The 16,688-nt window shown below is 62.1% G+C and overlaps 1 protein-coding gene across 1 annotated transcript; it reads right to left on the bottom strand.

Annotated features, from left to right (window-relative positions):
- Window positions 1-1,459: 1,459 nt before the first annotated feature.
- Window positions 1,460-14,401, bottom strand: LOC311425953 (uncharacterized protein). Its single transcript, XM_084502021.1, has 18 exons — window positions 13,894-14,401; window positions 13,634-13,796; window positions 12,575-12,724; window positions 12,325-12,485; window positions 12,065-12,241; window positions 10,968-11,109; window positions 10,705-10,892; window positions 9,513-9,654; window positions 9,253-9,431; window positions 7,545-7,805; window positions 6,840-7,058; window positions 5,155-5,467; window positions 4,916-5,076; window positions 4,623-4,802; window positions 4,394-4,535; window positions 4,127-4,314; window positions 2,304-2,445; window positions 1,460-2,200 (listed from the first exon to the last, which is right to left on the bottom strand). The coding sequence occupies exons 1-18, from the start codon at window positions 14,065-14,067 to the stop codon at window positions 2,019-2,021; spliced, it is 3,264 nt and encodes a 1,087-aa protein (XP_084358147.1). The 5' UTR covers window positions 14,068-14,401; the 3' UTR covers window positions 1,460-2,018.
- Between the last annotated feature and the right edge of the window lie 2,287 nt (window positions 14,402-16,688).

Raw genomic sequence — 16,688 nt, 5'->3', positions numbered from 1 at the left:
ACTTTAATTTGCCTTTTGCTGGAAGCTGCTAGCCTGTGCCCCCCCCCCCCCCCCAAAAAAAACCCCCCCACCTTTGTCCCCAACCCCTTGGGGACCCCGGGGGGGACCCCCAGACCCCCCCAGGACCCCCAGACCCCCCCCCAGGACCCCCAGACCCCCCCAGGGGGTGGCTTTTTTTTTTGGGGGGGGGGGGCTTTTTTTTTTTTTTCTGGCTTCTCTTCGTGTTATTTATTGCACTTGCACGGGGTGGGGGGGGGGGCAGCTGGTTCTGGGGGGGGGGGTCCCGGGCGGTGTCGGACGCGTTCTCTTGGAAAAAAAAAAAGAAAAAAAAAATAGAAAAAAAAGGGAAAAAAGAGGAAAAAAAAGCAACTTTTCGTCCAGCTGCAGGCTGTGGAAATGTGACTCGGGTCCATAAAGGTTCGTGTTTTCCAGCGCCCGGCTCCTGATGCGTGTTTTGGGGGGGGGGCGCCCCCAAATCCCCCCCAAATTCCCCCCCGACCCCCTCACATCTCCCCCAGCTCCCCCCGGTGCATTTGGGGTGCAGGAGACCCCCTCCAAGCCCCCCAAATCCCCCCTAATCCCCCCCAAATCCCCCTCAAATCCCCCCTGGCACATTTGGGGTGCAGAAGACCCCTTCCAAGCCCCCCAAATCCCCCCTAATCCCCCTCAAATCCCCCCCAAGCACTTTTGGGGTGCAGCAGACCCCCTCAAATCCTCCCCAAATCCCCCCCAAGCCCTTTCATCACCCCAAAAACCCCCCCAAAACCCCCCTAATCCCCTTCAAATCCCCTCAAATCCCCCCCAAATTCCCCCTGGCACATTTGGGGTGCAGAAGACCCCGTCCAAGCCCCCCAAGTCCCCCTGAAATCCCCCCCAAGCCCTTTCATCACCCCCAAATCCCCCCTAATCCCTCCCAAATTCCCTCAAATCCCCCTCAAATCCCCCCTGGCACATTTGGGGTGCAGAAGACCCCTTCCAAGCCCCCCAAATCCCCCCTAATCCCCCTCAAATCCCCCCCAAATCCCCCCCAAATCCCCCCCAAGCACTTTTGGGGTGCAGCAGACCCCCTCCAATCCTCCCCAAATCCCCCCCGAGCCCTTTCATCACCCCAAAACCCTTCAAATTCCCCCCAGACCCCCTCAAATCCCCCCTAAATCCCCCTCAACCCCCTTCAGCCCCGTGTCCCCCCAAAACCCCTCTCCCTCGCCCCCCCCAGGACCCCAATATCACCCCAAGCCTTCGACCCCAAACATTTTCGGGACGGGATCGGGCCCTACAAGCACAACGACGCCCTCCTGGCCCCCTCCCCCGGTACGGGGTGGGGGGCACGGGTTTTTGGGACCCCCTCCTCTCCTATAGGGTCCCCCTGACCTCATCCACCCTCCACACCGAGGGCGACCCCATAAAAACCCTACAAGCCCTCGCCCAGCTCTGCTCGTGTTGGGGGGGGAAATGCTGATTTATTTGGGGTGTTGGGGGTACGGGGAGGGGGCTCGGGGGGCTCCGTCCTCGGTGTGCCGTGAGTGATGCAGGGGTTTTGGGGTCTCCATCCTCAGCAGGGTTTGGGATGAGGCGTTTTTGGGGTCTCCACCCTCGGCAGGGCTTGGGATGCAAAATTTGTGGGGTCTCCATCCTTGACTGGGTTTGGGACACGGGATTTGGGTGGTTTTACCCATGATTTGAGGCATTTTGGGGGTTTTACCCATGATTTGAGGCATTTTTGGGGTCTCCATCCTCAGCAGGATTTGGGACACGGGATTTGGGTGGTTTTACCCATGATTTGAGGCATTTTGGGGGGTTTTACCCATGATTTGAGGCATTTTGGGGGTCTCCATCCTTGGCAGGGTTTGGGATGCGACGTTTCCAACCCCAGCAGGATTTGGGATATGGGATTTGGGTGTTTTTACCCATGATTTGAGGCATTTTGGGGGGTTTTACCCATGATTTGAGGCATTTTCGGCGTCTCCATCCTCGCCAGGCTTTGGGACGCGGCGTTTTCGGGGGGTGAGGGGGGCACATCAGTGGGGGCAGAAGCAGACCCGTAAGGCCCAGGGGACGTTGGAGATGCCGCTGACCCGGGGGCTGAGATCCGGGGGGGCTTCCCCGGGGGGGATCCGCAGCCGAAAGCGCTGCAGGAGGGCGGTGAGGAAGAGGAAGAGCTGCGTCCGCGCCATGCTCTCCCCCAGGCACATCCGCTTCCCTGCGGGGACACGGGGCCGTCACCCACCCTCCGTGGGGGTCCCCCGTGGATCGGGGGGGGTCCCCACGCCCCTCGGATTTACGGGGGGGGGTCCCCGGCCCACCTGCAGAGAAGGGGATGAAGGCTTCGCTCTTCTTGAACGCCCCCTTCTCGTCCAAGAAGTGTTGGGGGTCGAAGGTTTCGGGGTTTTTGAAGTACCGGGGGTCCTTCAGCACCGAGCTCAGGACGGGGTAGATGGTGCAGCCCTAATTAGGGGGGGGGGGGACACCATGGGGACATTTTGGATGCCCCCGCCCAGCCTGACAGGCAATAATTAACCGCGGGTATTGATGGCAAACAAGCCGGGCAAACAATAATTAATAATTAACCCAACGTCATCAGTACGCGGCCGCCGGGCACGCGGTGCAATTGCAGTCAATGATTAATTATGTCGTGCGAGCGGGGAATTAATTAATAAACAATGACTAAGCACGCCGCGCGGCCACGCAATTAGCGGCCAATGGTGGAGCGCCCGCTATCAACGGTGACGAGGCAATTAGCAAACAGTGACGAAGCAATTTTGCAGCCATGAAGCGAGGAACACAGTCCATGGTCACGATCCATGAACGATGACGAAGCACGTTGTCTAATTAACGCTCGTTGACGAAGCTCACGTGGAATTGATAAGCAATCAGATGATGTTTTTTTAAGAACCAATGATCGTTACAGGATTAATAACAATTAAGCATGCTGTGCAATCAACGGCATCGATAAGCCAATCGTGTGAGTAATAACCAATGATGGACCATGCTGTGCAATCAATAATTATGCAAATCGTCTAATTAGTAGCGATGAAGCGTGCAATCAATAAGCAACGAAGACCATCATGCAATCAATAAGTAATGAAGACCGTCGTGCAATCAATAAGCAATGAAGACCATCGTGCAATCAATATGCAACGAAGACCGTTGCACAATCAATAAGCGACGAAGATCATCAGGAGATCAACAGGCAACGAAGACCATCGCACAATCAATAAACAACAAAGGTCGTTGTGCAAGCAATAAGCAGCAAAGGTCATGCAATCAATGAGCAACGAAGACCGTCGTGCAATGGACAAGCAACGAAGACCGTTGGGCAATCAATAAGCAATGGAGACCATCGTGCAATCAATAAGGAAAGAGGAACGTCGTGCAATCAATAAGCAACAAAGACGGTTGTGCAACTTAGAAGCAATGGAGACCATCACATAATCAATAAGCACAAAGACCATCACACGATCAACAAGCAACGAAGACCATCGTGCAATCAATAAGCAATGAAGACTGTCGTGCAATCGATACGCAACAAAGACCATCATGTGATCGACAAGCAACGAAGATGGTCATGCAGTCAATAAACAACAAAAGTCATGCAATTAATAAGCAACGAAGACCATCACACAAGCAACAAGCAACGAAGACCATTGTGCAATCAATAAGCAATGAAGACCATTGGGCAATCAATAAGCAACAAAGACCGTCATGCAAAGCAACGAAGACCATCGTGCAATTGATAAGCAACAAAGACTGTCGTGCAATCAATAAGCAACGAAAACGAAGACTGTAGTGCAATGGACAAGCAACAAAGACCGTTGTGCAATCAATAAGCAACGAAGACCATCGTGCAATGGACAAGCAACGAAGACCATTGGGCAATCAATAAGCAATGAAGACCCATCATGCAATCAATAAGGAATGAGGAACGTCGTGCAATGGACAAGCAACAAAGACCATCATGCAATCAACAAGCAACGAAGACCATTGCACGCTCAACACCCCTTAAGCTCGCCGTGCAACCAACACCGTTGACCAAGCCCGCCGTGCAAGCCATCGGCAATCAAGCACGTGGTGCAATTAGCACTCAACGACGAAGCACGCGAGCGATCGACCCACGGCGCGCCCACACCTTGGGGATGGTGAAGCCGCCGAGCGGCGTGTCGCGTTGCACCGTGCGGATGAAGCCGAGGGGGATGAGGTCGAGGTACCGCTGCACCTCGTGGATCACCGCGTCGGTGTAGGGCATGGCCGCCCGGTCCCGCAGCGCCGGCAGCCGCTCCGTCCCGATCACCCGCTCGATCTCCTCATGGATCTTCTCTGGAAGGGGTCGCGGCGGGGTTGGGGCGGTGGGGACCTCCCGGGGTGTCCCCCCCGATGTCCCCGGGGGTCCCCCCACCTGCCACGTCGGGGTGCCGGAGCAGCACCATCAGGCAGTAGCGCAGGGTCATGCTGGTGGTCTCCGTCCCCGCCAGGAAGACGTCGAACACCGTCACCCGCAGGTTGTCCTGCGTGAAGGCCGTCTCGGGGTTCTCCTTTTCCTACAAAAAAAAGGGGAAAAAAAGAAAAAAAAAAAAAAGGGGGTTCGACCCCTGTAACCCCCTCGCCCTGCGCCCGTCCTCCTCTACCTGCTCCATCTTCCGCAAGAAGGCGTCGGCGAAGTCGCGGGGGGCGGTGGTGGGCTCGCCGGTGACCGCGTTCTCCTCCACCTTCTTGGTCAAGAAGTCTTGGACGAAGAAGGTGTTGTGGAAAAAAGTCCAGTGGGAGCCGGGCAGGAGCTCCAGGAGGCCGGGTAGGATGTTGTAGAGCTGCGAGGAGACGCCCGGAGCCGTTCCCAAGGGGTTCCCGGGGGGTTCCCGGGGGGTTCCCGGGGGGTTTCCTTGCGCCTCGAGCCCCCCAACCCAACTTTTTAAGACCTCACCTTGCCGATGGCCGAGCTCTCCAGCAGGAAATTTTGGGCGACGCGCCGCAGCACGTCCAGGTACTGCTCGTCCCCGTAGTCGAAGCGGTGCCCGAAGAGGATGCGGCAGATGCTGTTGCCCACGGCCGCCGTCAGCAGCGTGCCAGGATCCAGGGGACGCCCTGCACCATTCGGGGACCCAGCGTGGGGTCTCGGGGTCCGCGCCTCCCCACCTCGCGAGCCCCATCCCCGCCGCCCACCTTGGGTCCTCGCCAGCTCCTGCAGCAGCAGCCCCGTCTCCTCCTGGACCTGCTCCTCCAGCCCGCGCTTGCCCATGCCGAAATCGCGCAGGGTGGCCAGGGTGAAGCGGCGCGTCTGCGCCCACGCCGCCCCGTTGCTCATGAAGAGCCCCAGGTTTTGGTTGGCTTTTTCGGCGATGGGGAAGCGGCCGCGGGCGGTGAACTCGTCCCCCCGCGTCACCAGCACCTCCCGCAGCGCCTCGTAGCCGAAGACCACCACCACCCGCTGCGAGCCGAAGCGCAGCGAGAAGACGGGGCCGTACTTCTCGCTCAGCTGCGGGGAGAAGGGAGACATCCCGCCCCGGGGTGCTCAGCGCCCGTGGGTGCTGCACGGGGTACCCGGAGTCCCTGGGGCGCTGCAGGGTCATTAGGGTGCCCCATGGTGTAATGTAACATACTTAGGGTGCCCTGTGGGGTGTCCTTGGGGTGCTGCAGGGTCCTTAGGGTGCCATGTGGGGTGTCTTTAGGGTGCTGCAGGATCCTTAGGGTGCCCCATGGGGTAATGTAACATCCTTAGGGTGCCCCATGGGGTGTCTTTAGGGTGCTGCAGGGTCCTTAGGGTGCTCCATGGGGTGTCCTTGGGGTGCTGCAATGTCCTTAGGGTGCCCTGTGGGGTGTCCCTGGGGTAATGCAGCATCATTAGGGTGCCCTATGGGGTGTCCTTGGGGTGCTGCAGGGTCCTTAGGGTGCCCTGTGGGGTGTCTTTAGGGGTCTGTAGGGTCCTTAGGGTGCCATGTGGGGTGTCTTTAGGGGTCTGTAGGGTCCTTAGGGTGCCCTAGGTGGTGTCCCTGGGGTGCTGCAGCATCCTTAGGATGACACTTGGGGTGTCCTTGGGGTGTCCCTGGGGTGCTGCAGGGTCATTAGGGTGTCCCATGGGGTAATGTAACATCCTTAGGGTGCCCCATGGGGTGTCCTTGGGGTGCTGTAGGGTCCTTAGGGTGCCCTGTGGGGTGTCTTTAGGGTGCTGCAGGGTCCTTAGGGTGCCCCATGGGGTAATGCAGCATCATTAGGGTGCCCTATGGGGTGTCCCTGGGGTGCTGCAGGGTCATTAGGGTGCCCCATGGGGTGTCTTTAGGGGTCTGTAGGGTCCTTAGGGTGCCCTGTGGGGTGTCTTTAGGGGTCTCTAGGGTCCTTAGGGTGCCCTATGTGGTGTCCTTGGGGTGTCCTTGGGGTTCTGCAGCATCCTTAGGGTGCCCCATGGGGAAATGTAATATCATTAGGGTGCCCTATGGGGTGTCCCTGGGGTGCTGCAGGGTCCTTAGGGTGCCCCATGGGGTGTTCTTGGGGTAATGCAGCATCCTTAGGGTGCCACTTGGGGTGTCCTTGGGATGTCCTTGGGGTTTTGCAGCATCCTTAGGGTGCCTCAAGGGGTAATATAACATCCTTAGGGTGCCCCATAGGGTGTCTTTAGGGTGCTGCAACATCCTTAGGGTGCCTCATGGGGTGTCTTTAGGGTGCTGCAGGGTCCTTAGGGTGCCTCACGGGGTAATGAAGCATCCTTAGGGTGTCCTTGGGGTGTCCTTGGGGCATCCCTGGGGCTCTGCCGCATCTCTGAGCTCCACATGGGCCACCCACCCCCTTGGGGTCCCCCCATCCCTCCCCCAGCACCCTAGGGTGCTCCCCCGGGGGGGTCCCACACCCCTCACCTTGCGAAAAACTTTATGGGTGGGTCCGGTCCCCAACTGCAGCAGGTTCCCCACGAAAGGCAGCGCCAGCGGCCCCGGGGGCAAATTTCGGCTCCGCTCCTTCTGCCACCGGGCCACCAGGGCCACCGTCACCAGGGCGAGGAGGAGGAGGGTGGTGGCACCCAGCAGCTCCATGCTGAAGGTGTGGCACCCAAGGGTGAACCCCGGCACCCCGGGGTGCTGCAGGGAAAGGGGTCGCTGGGTTTGGGGTCAGGGCACCCCGGGGGGGCAAGGGGCAGCTGGGTCCCAGCAGCACCCAAGGGTGGCGGCGGCACCCGGTGCGCCCCCGGCGCTCTGTGCAAAGCCTGGTCCTCTGCTGCGGCCCCCTCCCCAAATTTTAGGCCCCCTCCCCGAATTTTAGGCCCCCTCCCCAAATTTTAGACCCCCTCCCCAGCCTGCAGCCCCCCTCCCTTTCTTGCAGACCCCCTCCCCAACCTTTAATCCCTCTCCCCATCCTCTAAACCCCCTCCCCACATTTTAGACCCCCTCCCCTTCTTACACACCCCCTCCCCAACCTGCAGCCTCCCTCCCCAACCTTGAACCCCCCTCCCTTTCCCACAGACCCCCTCCCCAAGCTCCATCCCTCCCTCCCCATGCTCCATCCCCCCCTCCCCATGCTCCATCCCCCCTCCCCTTCTTGCAGCCCCCCCCCCAAATGCTTCCAACCTCTCCCCCGGTGCTGCAAGCCTCGCTGCTCTGCCTCGAACCTTGCCCCTTCCCTGCAACCCTTGACCCCTCTTTTGCAAGCCCCGTCCCCTCCCTGCAGGTCCCCGGGGTGCCCTTGAACGGCACCGAGGCCGAGCCGCAGCTCCTGGCACCCATGGGCATCGGGCGGGGGGGGGCGCACAGTGCCACCCCACGGCCACCTCCCCGCCTCCTGCCACCGCAGCGCGTCTTTTGGGGGGCTTTGCGCGGCTCTGCATGGCTCTGCAGGATTGCGTTGGGGTTTTGCATGGTCCTGCATGCTCCCTGCATGCTTGCTTTGGGGTTTTGCATGGTCCTGCATGACTCTGCAGGATTGCTTTGGGGTTTTGCATGGCTTTGCATGACTCTGCAGGATTGCTTTGGGGTTTTGCATGGCTTTGCATGACTCTGCAGGATTGCTGTGGGGTTTTGCATGGCTTTGCATGACTCTGCAGGATTGCTGTGGGGTTTTGCATGGCTTTGCATGACTCTGCAGGATTGCTTTGGGGTTTTGCATGGCTTTGCATGACTCTGCAGGATTGCTTTGGGGTTTTGCATGGCTTTGCATGACTCTGCAGGATTGCTGTGGGGTTTTGCATGGCTTTGCATGACTCTGCAGGATTGCTGTGGGGTTTTGCATGGCTTTGCATGACTCTGCAGGATTGCTGTGGGGTTTTGCATGGCTTTGCATGACTCTGCAGGATTGCTTTGGGGTTTTGCATGGCTTTGCATGACTCTGCAGGATTGCTTTGGGGTTTTGCATGGTCCTGCAGGGCTCTGTGGGATTCCCTTGGGGTTTTGCACAGCCCTGCGTGCTCTCTGCATGCTTGCTTTGGGGTTTTGCATGGCCCTGCACACTCTGTGGGGTTGCTTTGGGGCTTTGCATGGCTTTGCACGGCTCTGCGGGGTTGTTTTGGGGTTTTGTGTGGTCCTGCATGGCTCTGTGGGATTCCCTTGGGGTTTTGCACAGCCCTGAGTGCTCTCTGCATGCTTGCTTTGGGGTTTTGCATGGCCCTGCAAACTCTGTGGGGTTGCTTTGGGGTTTTGCACAGCCCTGCATCCTCCCTGCATGCTTGCTTTGTGGTTTTGCATGGTCCTGCGTGCACACTGCATGTGTGTTTTGGGGTTTTGCATGGCCCTGCACACTCTGTGGGGTTGCTTTGGGGTTTTGCATGGCCCTACAGGACTGTATGGGATTCCCTTGGGGTTTTGCATGGCCCTGCACACTCTGTGGGGTTGCTTTGGGGTTTTGCATGGCTCTGCATGCTCAGCTCGGGGCTTTGCACAGCTGCACCCTCTGCACGCTTGGGTTGGGCTTTGCTCACACGTCTCTGCGTGCTCCCTGCGAGCCCAGCTCGGGGCTGTGCACCGCGGAGCACCTTTGGGTGCTGGCCCTGGGGTTCTGCACGACCGCACTGGGGGCGTTGCACGGCTTTGCACGGCTTTGCACGCTTTGTCTGCCTCATTCAGGGCTTTGCACAGCTCCCCGTGTCTTGCACACCCCGTTTCGGGCGTTGCACGGCTTTGCACGCCCCCGAGGCTCCTTGCACACCCCATGGGACAGCGCCGGGGGTCCCGGCACCCCCCTAACCCCCCCTCAGCACCCTCCACGCGTCGAAGCCACCAAGCAAAACAGCAGCAGCTGCAAATTTATTCGGGGTGGGGGGCACGGGGTGTAGCGGGGGGGTCAGCGGGGCAGCATGCACAGCTGGTAGATGGGGGGGATGTTGGCGAAGCCGCTCTCCAAGGGGGTGTCCGGGAGCTCCTCCGGGGGCTGCAGCGGCTGCAGGCGGAGGTTTTGCAGGATGGTGGTGAGGAAGAGGAAGAGCTCCATCCTCGCCAGGGCCTCCCCCAGGCACACACGCTTGCCTGCAAGCACAAAGTGGGGGGGTTATGGGGGTGCACGGGGCCTGGGGGGGGTGCGGGACCCCCCCGGTTTGCTGCCCCTACCTGAGGAGAAGGGCACGAAGGCGTCGTTCTTCTTGAAGCGGCCGCTGTCGTCCAGGAAGTTTTCGGGGCTGAAGGTGTGGGGGTGCTTGAACATGGAGGGGTCGTGCAGGGCCGTGCTGAGCAGGGGGTACACGTCCGTGCCCTGGGAGGGGGGGTAAAAGGGGGTTTGGTGGCGTGGTTGGGGCAGGGGGAGCGTGGGGGGGGGGGGGGGTGCGTGGAGCTGGGTGCATGGAGCAAGGGGCAGGGGCAGGGTGCATGCAGCAAGGTGCATGCAGCAGGGAGCACGTACAGCAAGGTGCATGCAGCAGGATGCACAGGAAGGGTGCTTGTAGCAGGGTGCATGCAGCAGGATGCAGGGGTGGTGTCCATGCAGCAGGGTGCTCATGCAGCAAGGTGCATGTACAGCAAGGTGCATGCAGCAGGGTGCAGGGGCAGCGTGCATGCAGCAAGGGATATGCAGCAAGGTGCACGCACAGCAAGATGCATGCAGCAGGGTGCACAGGTGACATGCGTGCAGCAGGGTGCATGCAGCAGGATGCACGTGCAGCACGGTGCATGCAGCGGGGTGCACAGGCAGCATGCATGCAGCAGGATGCAGGGGCAGCGTGTATGCAGCAAAATGAACACACAGCAAGATGCATGCAGCAGGTGCACAGGTGACATGTGTGCAGCAGGGTGCATGCAGTGGGGTGCACAGGCAGCATGCATGCAGCAAAGTGCATGCAGCAGGGCGCAGGGGCAGTGTGCATGCAGCGGGGTGCATGCAGCAGGTTGCATGTCAAGCAAGGTGCATGCAGCAAGGTGCACACACAGCAAGGTGCATGCATCAGGGTGCAGGGGCAGTGTGCATGCAGCAAGGTGCATGCAGCAGGTTGAATGTCGAGCAAGGTGCATGCAGCAGGGTGCACGTGCAACAAGATGCATGCAGCAGGACACACACAGAGCAAGGCGCATGCAGCAGGCTGCAGGAGCAGCACGCAAACATGCACAGAGCAGCGTGCTCACACACCATGCACGGAGCCATGCAAGAGTCCGGCGTGCACTGGGCAGCGAGCACGGGGGCAGCGAGCACGGAGCCGAGCGCACAGGGGGCAAGGTGCAAGGGGCAGGGCGCACGGAGCGGGGCGCGTGGGGCCACGGGACGCAGCCCCCCCCCCGTCCCCCCCCAACCCCCCCAGGACCCCGGGGTCACCTTGGGCAGCAGGTAGCCGCGGAAGAGGGTGTCCCGGGTGACGGTGTGGGGCACGTTCATGGGGATGAGGTCGCTGACGCGCTGGATCTCGTGGATGACGGCGTCCGTGTAGGGCATGCGGCTGCGGTCCTCCACGGTGGGCGCGCGGTCGCGCCCGATCACCCGGTCGATCTCCTCGTGCACCTTCTCTGCGGCACGAAACGAGGGTCCCGCTCGGCACCGGGCCGCCGAGGGGGGTCCCCCGGGGGGCTCCCCTCACTCACCCAGCACCCCGGGGTGCTTCATCAGCAGGACGAAGCCGTAGCGCAGCGTGGAGCTGACGGTCTCGGTGCCGGCGAAGAAGAGGTTGAGCGTGGTGAGCTCCAGGTCCTTGATGTTGAATGCCGAGTCCGGGTTCTCTTTTTCCTTATGGGGGGGGAAAATGCGGCGTGGGAGGGGGCCGGGTGCAAGGTCAGGCCCGGGGGAGTGCCGGGGTGTTGGGGTGAAGGCGAAATCCGGGGCGTGCAAAAGTGTCGGGGCGCGGGATTGCTGCGGGTGGCGGGGAGCAGGAGGAAATCCAGGGGCGGAGGATTGCTTTGGGGCGTGCAAAAATGATGGGGAGCAGGATTGTTTTGGGGCGTGCGCGGGTGACGGGGTGCAGGACGGAACCCAGGGGTGCAGGATGACTTCGGGGCGTGCACGGGTGACGGGGTGCAGGATGGAAGCCGGGGCGTGCAAAAATGATGGGGTGCAGGATTCCTTTGGGGCGTGCACGGGTGACAGGGTGCAGGATGGAACCCAGGGGTGCAGGATGGAACCCAGGGGTGCAGGATGGAGCCCAGGGGTGCAGGATGGATCCTGGGGGTGCAGGATTATTTTGGGGCGTGCATGGGTGGTGGGGGTGCAGGACGGAACCCAGGGGTGCAGGATGGGACCCATGGATACAGGATTGTTTTGGGGCGTGCGTGGGTGGTGGGGGTGCAGGATGGAACCCGGGGGTGCAGGATGGAGCCCAGGGGTGCAGGATGGGACCCATGGGTGCAGGATTGTTTTGGGGCATGCACGGGTGATGGGGGTGCAGGATGGATCCTGGGGGTGCAGGATTGTTTTGGGGTGTGCATGGGTGGTGGGGGTGCAGGATAGGACCCATGGGTGCAGGACAGAACCCATGGGTGCAGGATGGGACCCAGGGGTGCAGGCTGGGACCCAGGGGTGCAGGCTCATTTGGGGCATGCAAACAACCCAGAGGGCACAGGACCAACCGGCACAGCGCGCGAGCAAGCCGGGACGTGCAGGATCAACCCCAAAGTGCGCAAACAAGGCGGGGAGGTGCGGGATCGCCCCGGGGGGGGCTTGATTCCCACCCCCAGGGCCCCCGCACCTTCTCCATCTGCAGGAGGAAGCAGTCGATGAAGTCTCGGGGGCAGCTGGGGTCCAGGGTTTCGGCGTTGGCGCGCACGCGGCGGGCGATGAAGCGCCGCATCCCCTCCAGCAGGTTGTAGATTTTGGTCTGGGGGCCGGGGATGAACTGGAGCAGGGTCTCGTTCATGTCATAAAGCTTCAAGGGGGGGCGAAAAAATTGAGCAGGGGGTGGGAGAAAGCCTCCCCCATAGGCTCCGGGACCCCAGCTCAGCGCCCAACCTGCGCCCAGGGGGTGCTGAGCTCCCGAAAGCTCTCGTTCATCATCCGCAGCAGCGCCAGGAACTCGGCGTCCTGGTAGTCGAAGCGGTCGCCGAAAACGATGGAGCAGATGACGTTGGACACGGCGCGGCTCAGCGTGTACGTGGGGTCGAAGGGCTTCCCTTTTGGGGCCAAAATTAAAAAAATCAGCTACCGGAACGGCCTCGACGCCCCCGAACCCCGTGGTGCCCCCGTCCCCGTCCCCGGGTACCTTGGGTGTTGCGGAGCTCCTGCAGCAGGAACTGAGCCTCCTCCTGGATGCGCCCCTCGATGCTCTTCCTCCCCATGCCGAAATCGCGGAGGACGGTGAGGGAGAAGCGGCGCAGCTGCTTCCAGCGCTCCCCGTTGGAGAAAACCACCCCTGGGGGGGTCGGGGAGGGGGGTCGGGGGGGGTAGAGAACAATAGGTGGGGGGTGGCGCACCGCGGGGTAGGGTGCCGCGAGGGTGGGAGGGGGCTGGGGGGAAATGGGGTGGGCTTATGGGGGGGTAATGGGGTGGGAGGGGGGCACCGTGGGGGGGTGACCCCATATGGGGGGGTGACATTATGGGGGGGTGGCACTATGGGGGGTGACACAATATGGGGGGGTGTCACAATATGGGGGGGTGTCACCATGGTGGGGTGTCCCCAAATGGGAGGGTGACACTATGGGGGGGGTGTCCCCAAATGGGAGGGTGACCCTATGGGGGGGTGTCCCCATGGGAAAGGTAACCCCATGGAGGGGGTGTCCCCAGGGTGGGGTGTCCCCATAGGGGAGGGTGACACTATGGGGGGTGCCCCCACAGGGGAGGGTGACACTATGGGGAGGTGTCCCCATGGGAGAGGTGACCCCGTGGGATGGCCCCAGGGTGGGGTGTCCCCATAGGGGGGATGACCCCATGGAGGGGTGTCCCCATGGAAGGGATGTCCCCAGGGAGGGGTGACCCTACAAGAGAGGTGACCCCATGGGAGGGGTGTCCCCATGGTGGGACATCACCGTGCCGGGCTGTCCCCATGGGAAGGGTGACCCTACGGGAGGGGTGTCCCCATGGTGGGGTGTCCCCACCGAGGAGTGACCCCATGGGTGGGGTGACCCCATGGGGGGACATCACCATGGCGAGAAGTCCCCACGGAAAGGCCGACCCCACAGGAGGAGCGTCCCCACGGCGGCATGTCCCCATAGCGGGATGCCCCCACGGAGGACGATGTCCCCACAACACCGGGGTGTCCCCAAGCAGGGGGGTGTCCCCAAGCAGGGGGGGGGAGCTTGGTGACCCCCCCCCAGCCCCTCACCGTGCCCGTTGAAGGTCTTCTCCACGGTGGGCAAGCGCCCGCGGCCGGCGAACTCCTCGGCGTGCTCCACCAGCGCCTCGCGCACGGCCGCGTGCCCGCACAGCACCACCACGCGCCGCGTCCCCAAGTAGACGGTGAAGACGGGGCCGTAGACGTCCCGCAGCTGGCACGGGGGACAACGGGAGGCGGGTGACCCCGGGGGGACCCCCCGCCGCGTCGCCGTCCCCGTCCCCTCCCCTCTAAAGCCACCCCCTGCCCACCTTGAGGAGCGACTGCAGGGTGCGGGACGGGGAGATCTGCAGCAGGTTCCCGATCAGGGGCAACGGGGTCGGGCCGGGGGGCAGGCGGCCGCCGTCCCCCCGGGACCCCCGCAGGGCCACCAAGAGGAGGAGGGAGAGCCCCAGGAGCAGCAGCAGGGTTGTTGTCACCTCCATGGTGGCCTTGTCCCCTCCCCGGCCACCACCCTGCTATTTATGCGCCGTGTCCCCCCCCCTCCCTCTCCGCGCCTCCGGCCAGGTATTGCACAAGGCTCGGCCCTCCCCTCTCCCGGGGGCAGCGTGTCAGGGGTGTCCCCTCCCCATGCGGTGACAGGAGTGTCCCCTCCCCGTGCGGTGCCAGGCGTTGTCCCCGAGCAGCGTGCCAGGCGTTGTCCCCGTGCGGTGCCAGGCGTGTCCCCCAGGCGCGTCCCCAAGCGGCGCATCCCCGAGCAGCGCGCCCGCGAGCTGCAGGCCACGCGTGGCCCCGAGCTGTGTCCCCAAGCAGTGTCCCCAAGCAGTGTGTCCCCAAACAGTGTCCCCAAGCAGTGTGTCATGCATTTCCCCGAGTGCCATGTCCCTGAGCAGTGTCCCCAAGCAGTGTCCCCAAGCAGTGTGCCATGCGTGACCCCAAGCAGGGTGTCCATGGGCACCGTGTCCCCAAGCAGCGTGTCCCCAAGAAGCATGCCATGCATTTCCCTGATCATTGTGTCCCCAAGCAGGGTGTCCCCAAGCAGGGTGTCCCCAAGAAGCATGCCATGCATGTCCCCAAGCAGAGTGTCCCCAAGAAGCGTGCCATGCATGTCCCCAAGCCACGTGTCCCCTGAGCAGCGTGTCCCCAAACAGTGTGCCATGCGTGTCCCCAAGCAGTGTGTCCCCAAGAAGCGTGCCATGCATGTCCCCAAGCACCGTGTCCCCTGAGCACCCTGTCCCCAAGCAGCTCCATGGGGGACACTCAACGGGGGGGCATTTTATGGGGGGTGTTTAATTGGGGACACCCAACTGGGGACACTCAATTGGGGGACATTTTCTGGGGGATGCTCCATGGGGGACACCCAATTGGGGACATTTTATGGGGGACATTTTATGGGGGGTGCTTAATTGGGGACACTCATTTGGGGACACTCAATGGGGGACATTTTATGGGAGAGTTTTAATTGGGGACACCCAAATGGGGACATTTTATGGGGGATATTTTATGGGGGATGCTCCATGGGGGACACCCAATTGGGGACATTTTATGAAAATAAACCATCCTGGCCCCCAGAAACCGCCCCAGACCCCCCCCGAGCAGGGGGTCCCCATGCACTGGGGGGGTCAGAACCCCCATGGGGGTCACGGGGGGGGCACCGGGGGCCAGGTTTCGGGCCGGGTTTCGGCGCTGCCGGCCGGGTTGTGCAACCCCGGCGATCCCTTTGTGCTCGCTCCCGAAAACACTCGAGGCTCCTCGGCCCCGGGGGGGGGTCCGGCACGGTTCGGGGCCCCCCCCTTGCACGGAAATTTCCAGTGCAGGCGTTGCACAACGGGGCCGGGCCCCTCCACGTGAGCCGCTGGCAGCGCCCGGCGTGCAAACAACACCGGCACCTGCGGTGGCACGAGGCTGGCCCCGTGCCCCGGTGTCCGTCCCCGTGTCCTGGTGTCTGTCCCCAAGCCCTGGTGTCCGTCCCCGTGTCCTGGTGTCTGTCCCCAAGCCCTGGTGTCTGTCCCTGTGTCCTATTTTCCGTGGCCCCGTGTCCTGCTGCGTGTCCCCAAGCCCCTGGTGCTCGTCCCCAAGCCTTTGTGCGCGTCCCTGTGCCTGTCCCCAAGCCCCTCTCCGTGTCCCCAAACACCTCTCCATGTCCCCAAGATCCTCTGTGTGTCCCCAAGTCTCCAGGTGTGTCCCCCACACCCCATTGCATGTCCCCAAACCCCTCTCCATGTCCCCAAGTCCCTCTTTATGTCCCCAAGCCCCTGTGTGACCCCAAACCCCTCTCCATGTCCCCAAATCCCTCTCCATGTCCCCAAGCCCCTCTTCTTTTCCCAAAACCCCTCTTTATGTCCCCAAGCCCCTGTGCCTGTCCCCAAGCCCCTCTTTGTGTCCCCAAGTCCTTGTGTGTCCCCCACACCCCATTGCATATCCCCAAACCTCTTTCCATGTCCCCAAACCCCTCTCCATGTCCCCAAACCCCTCTCCATGTCCCCAAACCCCTGTCCCTGTCCCCATCCCCCGGTGTCCCCAAGGCCACCCAGGAGGGGACCCCAACACCCCCGTAGAGGTGACAAAGGGGACGGGCCCCCCTGTCCCCAATATCCCCTTAAGAAAAGGGACCCCAAACCCCTAAAGCGAGGGGACCCCAAATCTCCGGATGACGGCACGGCATCGCGCGGGGTGGTGTCCCCAACACGACGTCCCCAATTTGGTGACCCCATCACCGTGACCCCATTGCGGTGACCCCATTGCGGTGACCCCATCCCAGTGACCCCATCCCGGTGACCCCATCCCAGTGACCCTATCCCAGTGACCCCATCCCGGTGACCCCATCCCAGTGACCCCATCCCGGTGACCCCATCCCGGTGTCCCCAGCGCCGCGTCCCCACCTCGGGGCCTCAGCTCCGGCGTTCCCGGCGCAGCTGGGTTGGCGCACGCCACCGCCGCCGCCTGATGTCACCCCCCGGGGCCGCTGCCAACGCTGCCGTCACCGCGGCCCGCGCCCTCTCTCACCCACCCCGTGTCCCCCTCCCCGTCCCCTTGTCCCCCATCCCGTCCCCTTGTCCCCGTCCCGGTGGCACCAGGAGCCCTGGCCCCATCCCCGGCCCCGCTG

This window comes from Aythya ferina, assembly GCF_964211825.1.
Source record: "Aythya ferina genome assembly, chromosome: 35".
Lineage (NCBI taxonomy): Eukaryota > Metazoa > Chordata > Aves > Anseriformes > Anatidae > Aythya > Aythya ferina.
The sequence above is the reverse complement of the archived record's forward strand: the minus strand, read 5'-3'. Positions and strand labels throughout refer to the sequence as shown.

What these genes read in the sequence shown, in the direction of transcription:
- LOC311425953 (XM_084502021.1), bottom strand. Translation starts at nt 14,067, where the DNA reads ATGGAGGTGACAACAACCCTGCTGCTGCTCCTGGGGCTCTCCCTCCTC. An exon ending in CCGGCACCCCGACGTGGCAG is followed by an intron (nt 4,315 to 4,393) that starts GTGGGGGGACCC and finishes GACCCCTTCCAG; the next exon opens with AGAAGATCCATGAGGAGATC. An exon ending in CTTCATCCCCTTCTCTGCAG is followed by an intron (nt 2,201 to 2,303) that starts GTGGGCCGGGGA and finishes GTGTCCCCGCAG; the next exon opens with GGAAGCGGATGTGCCTGGGG.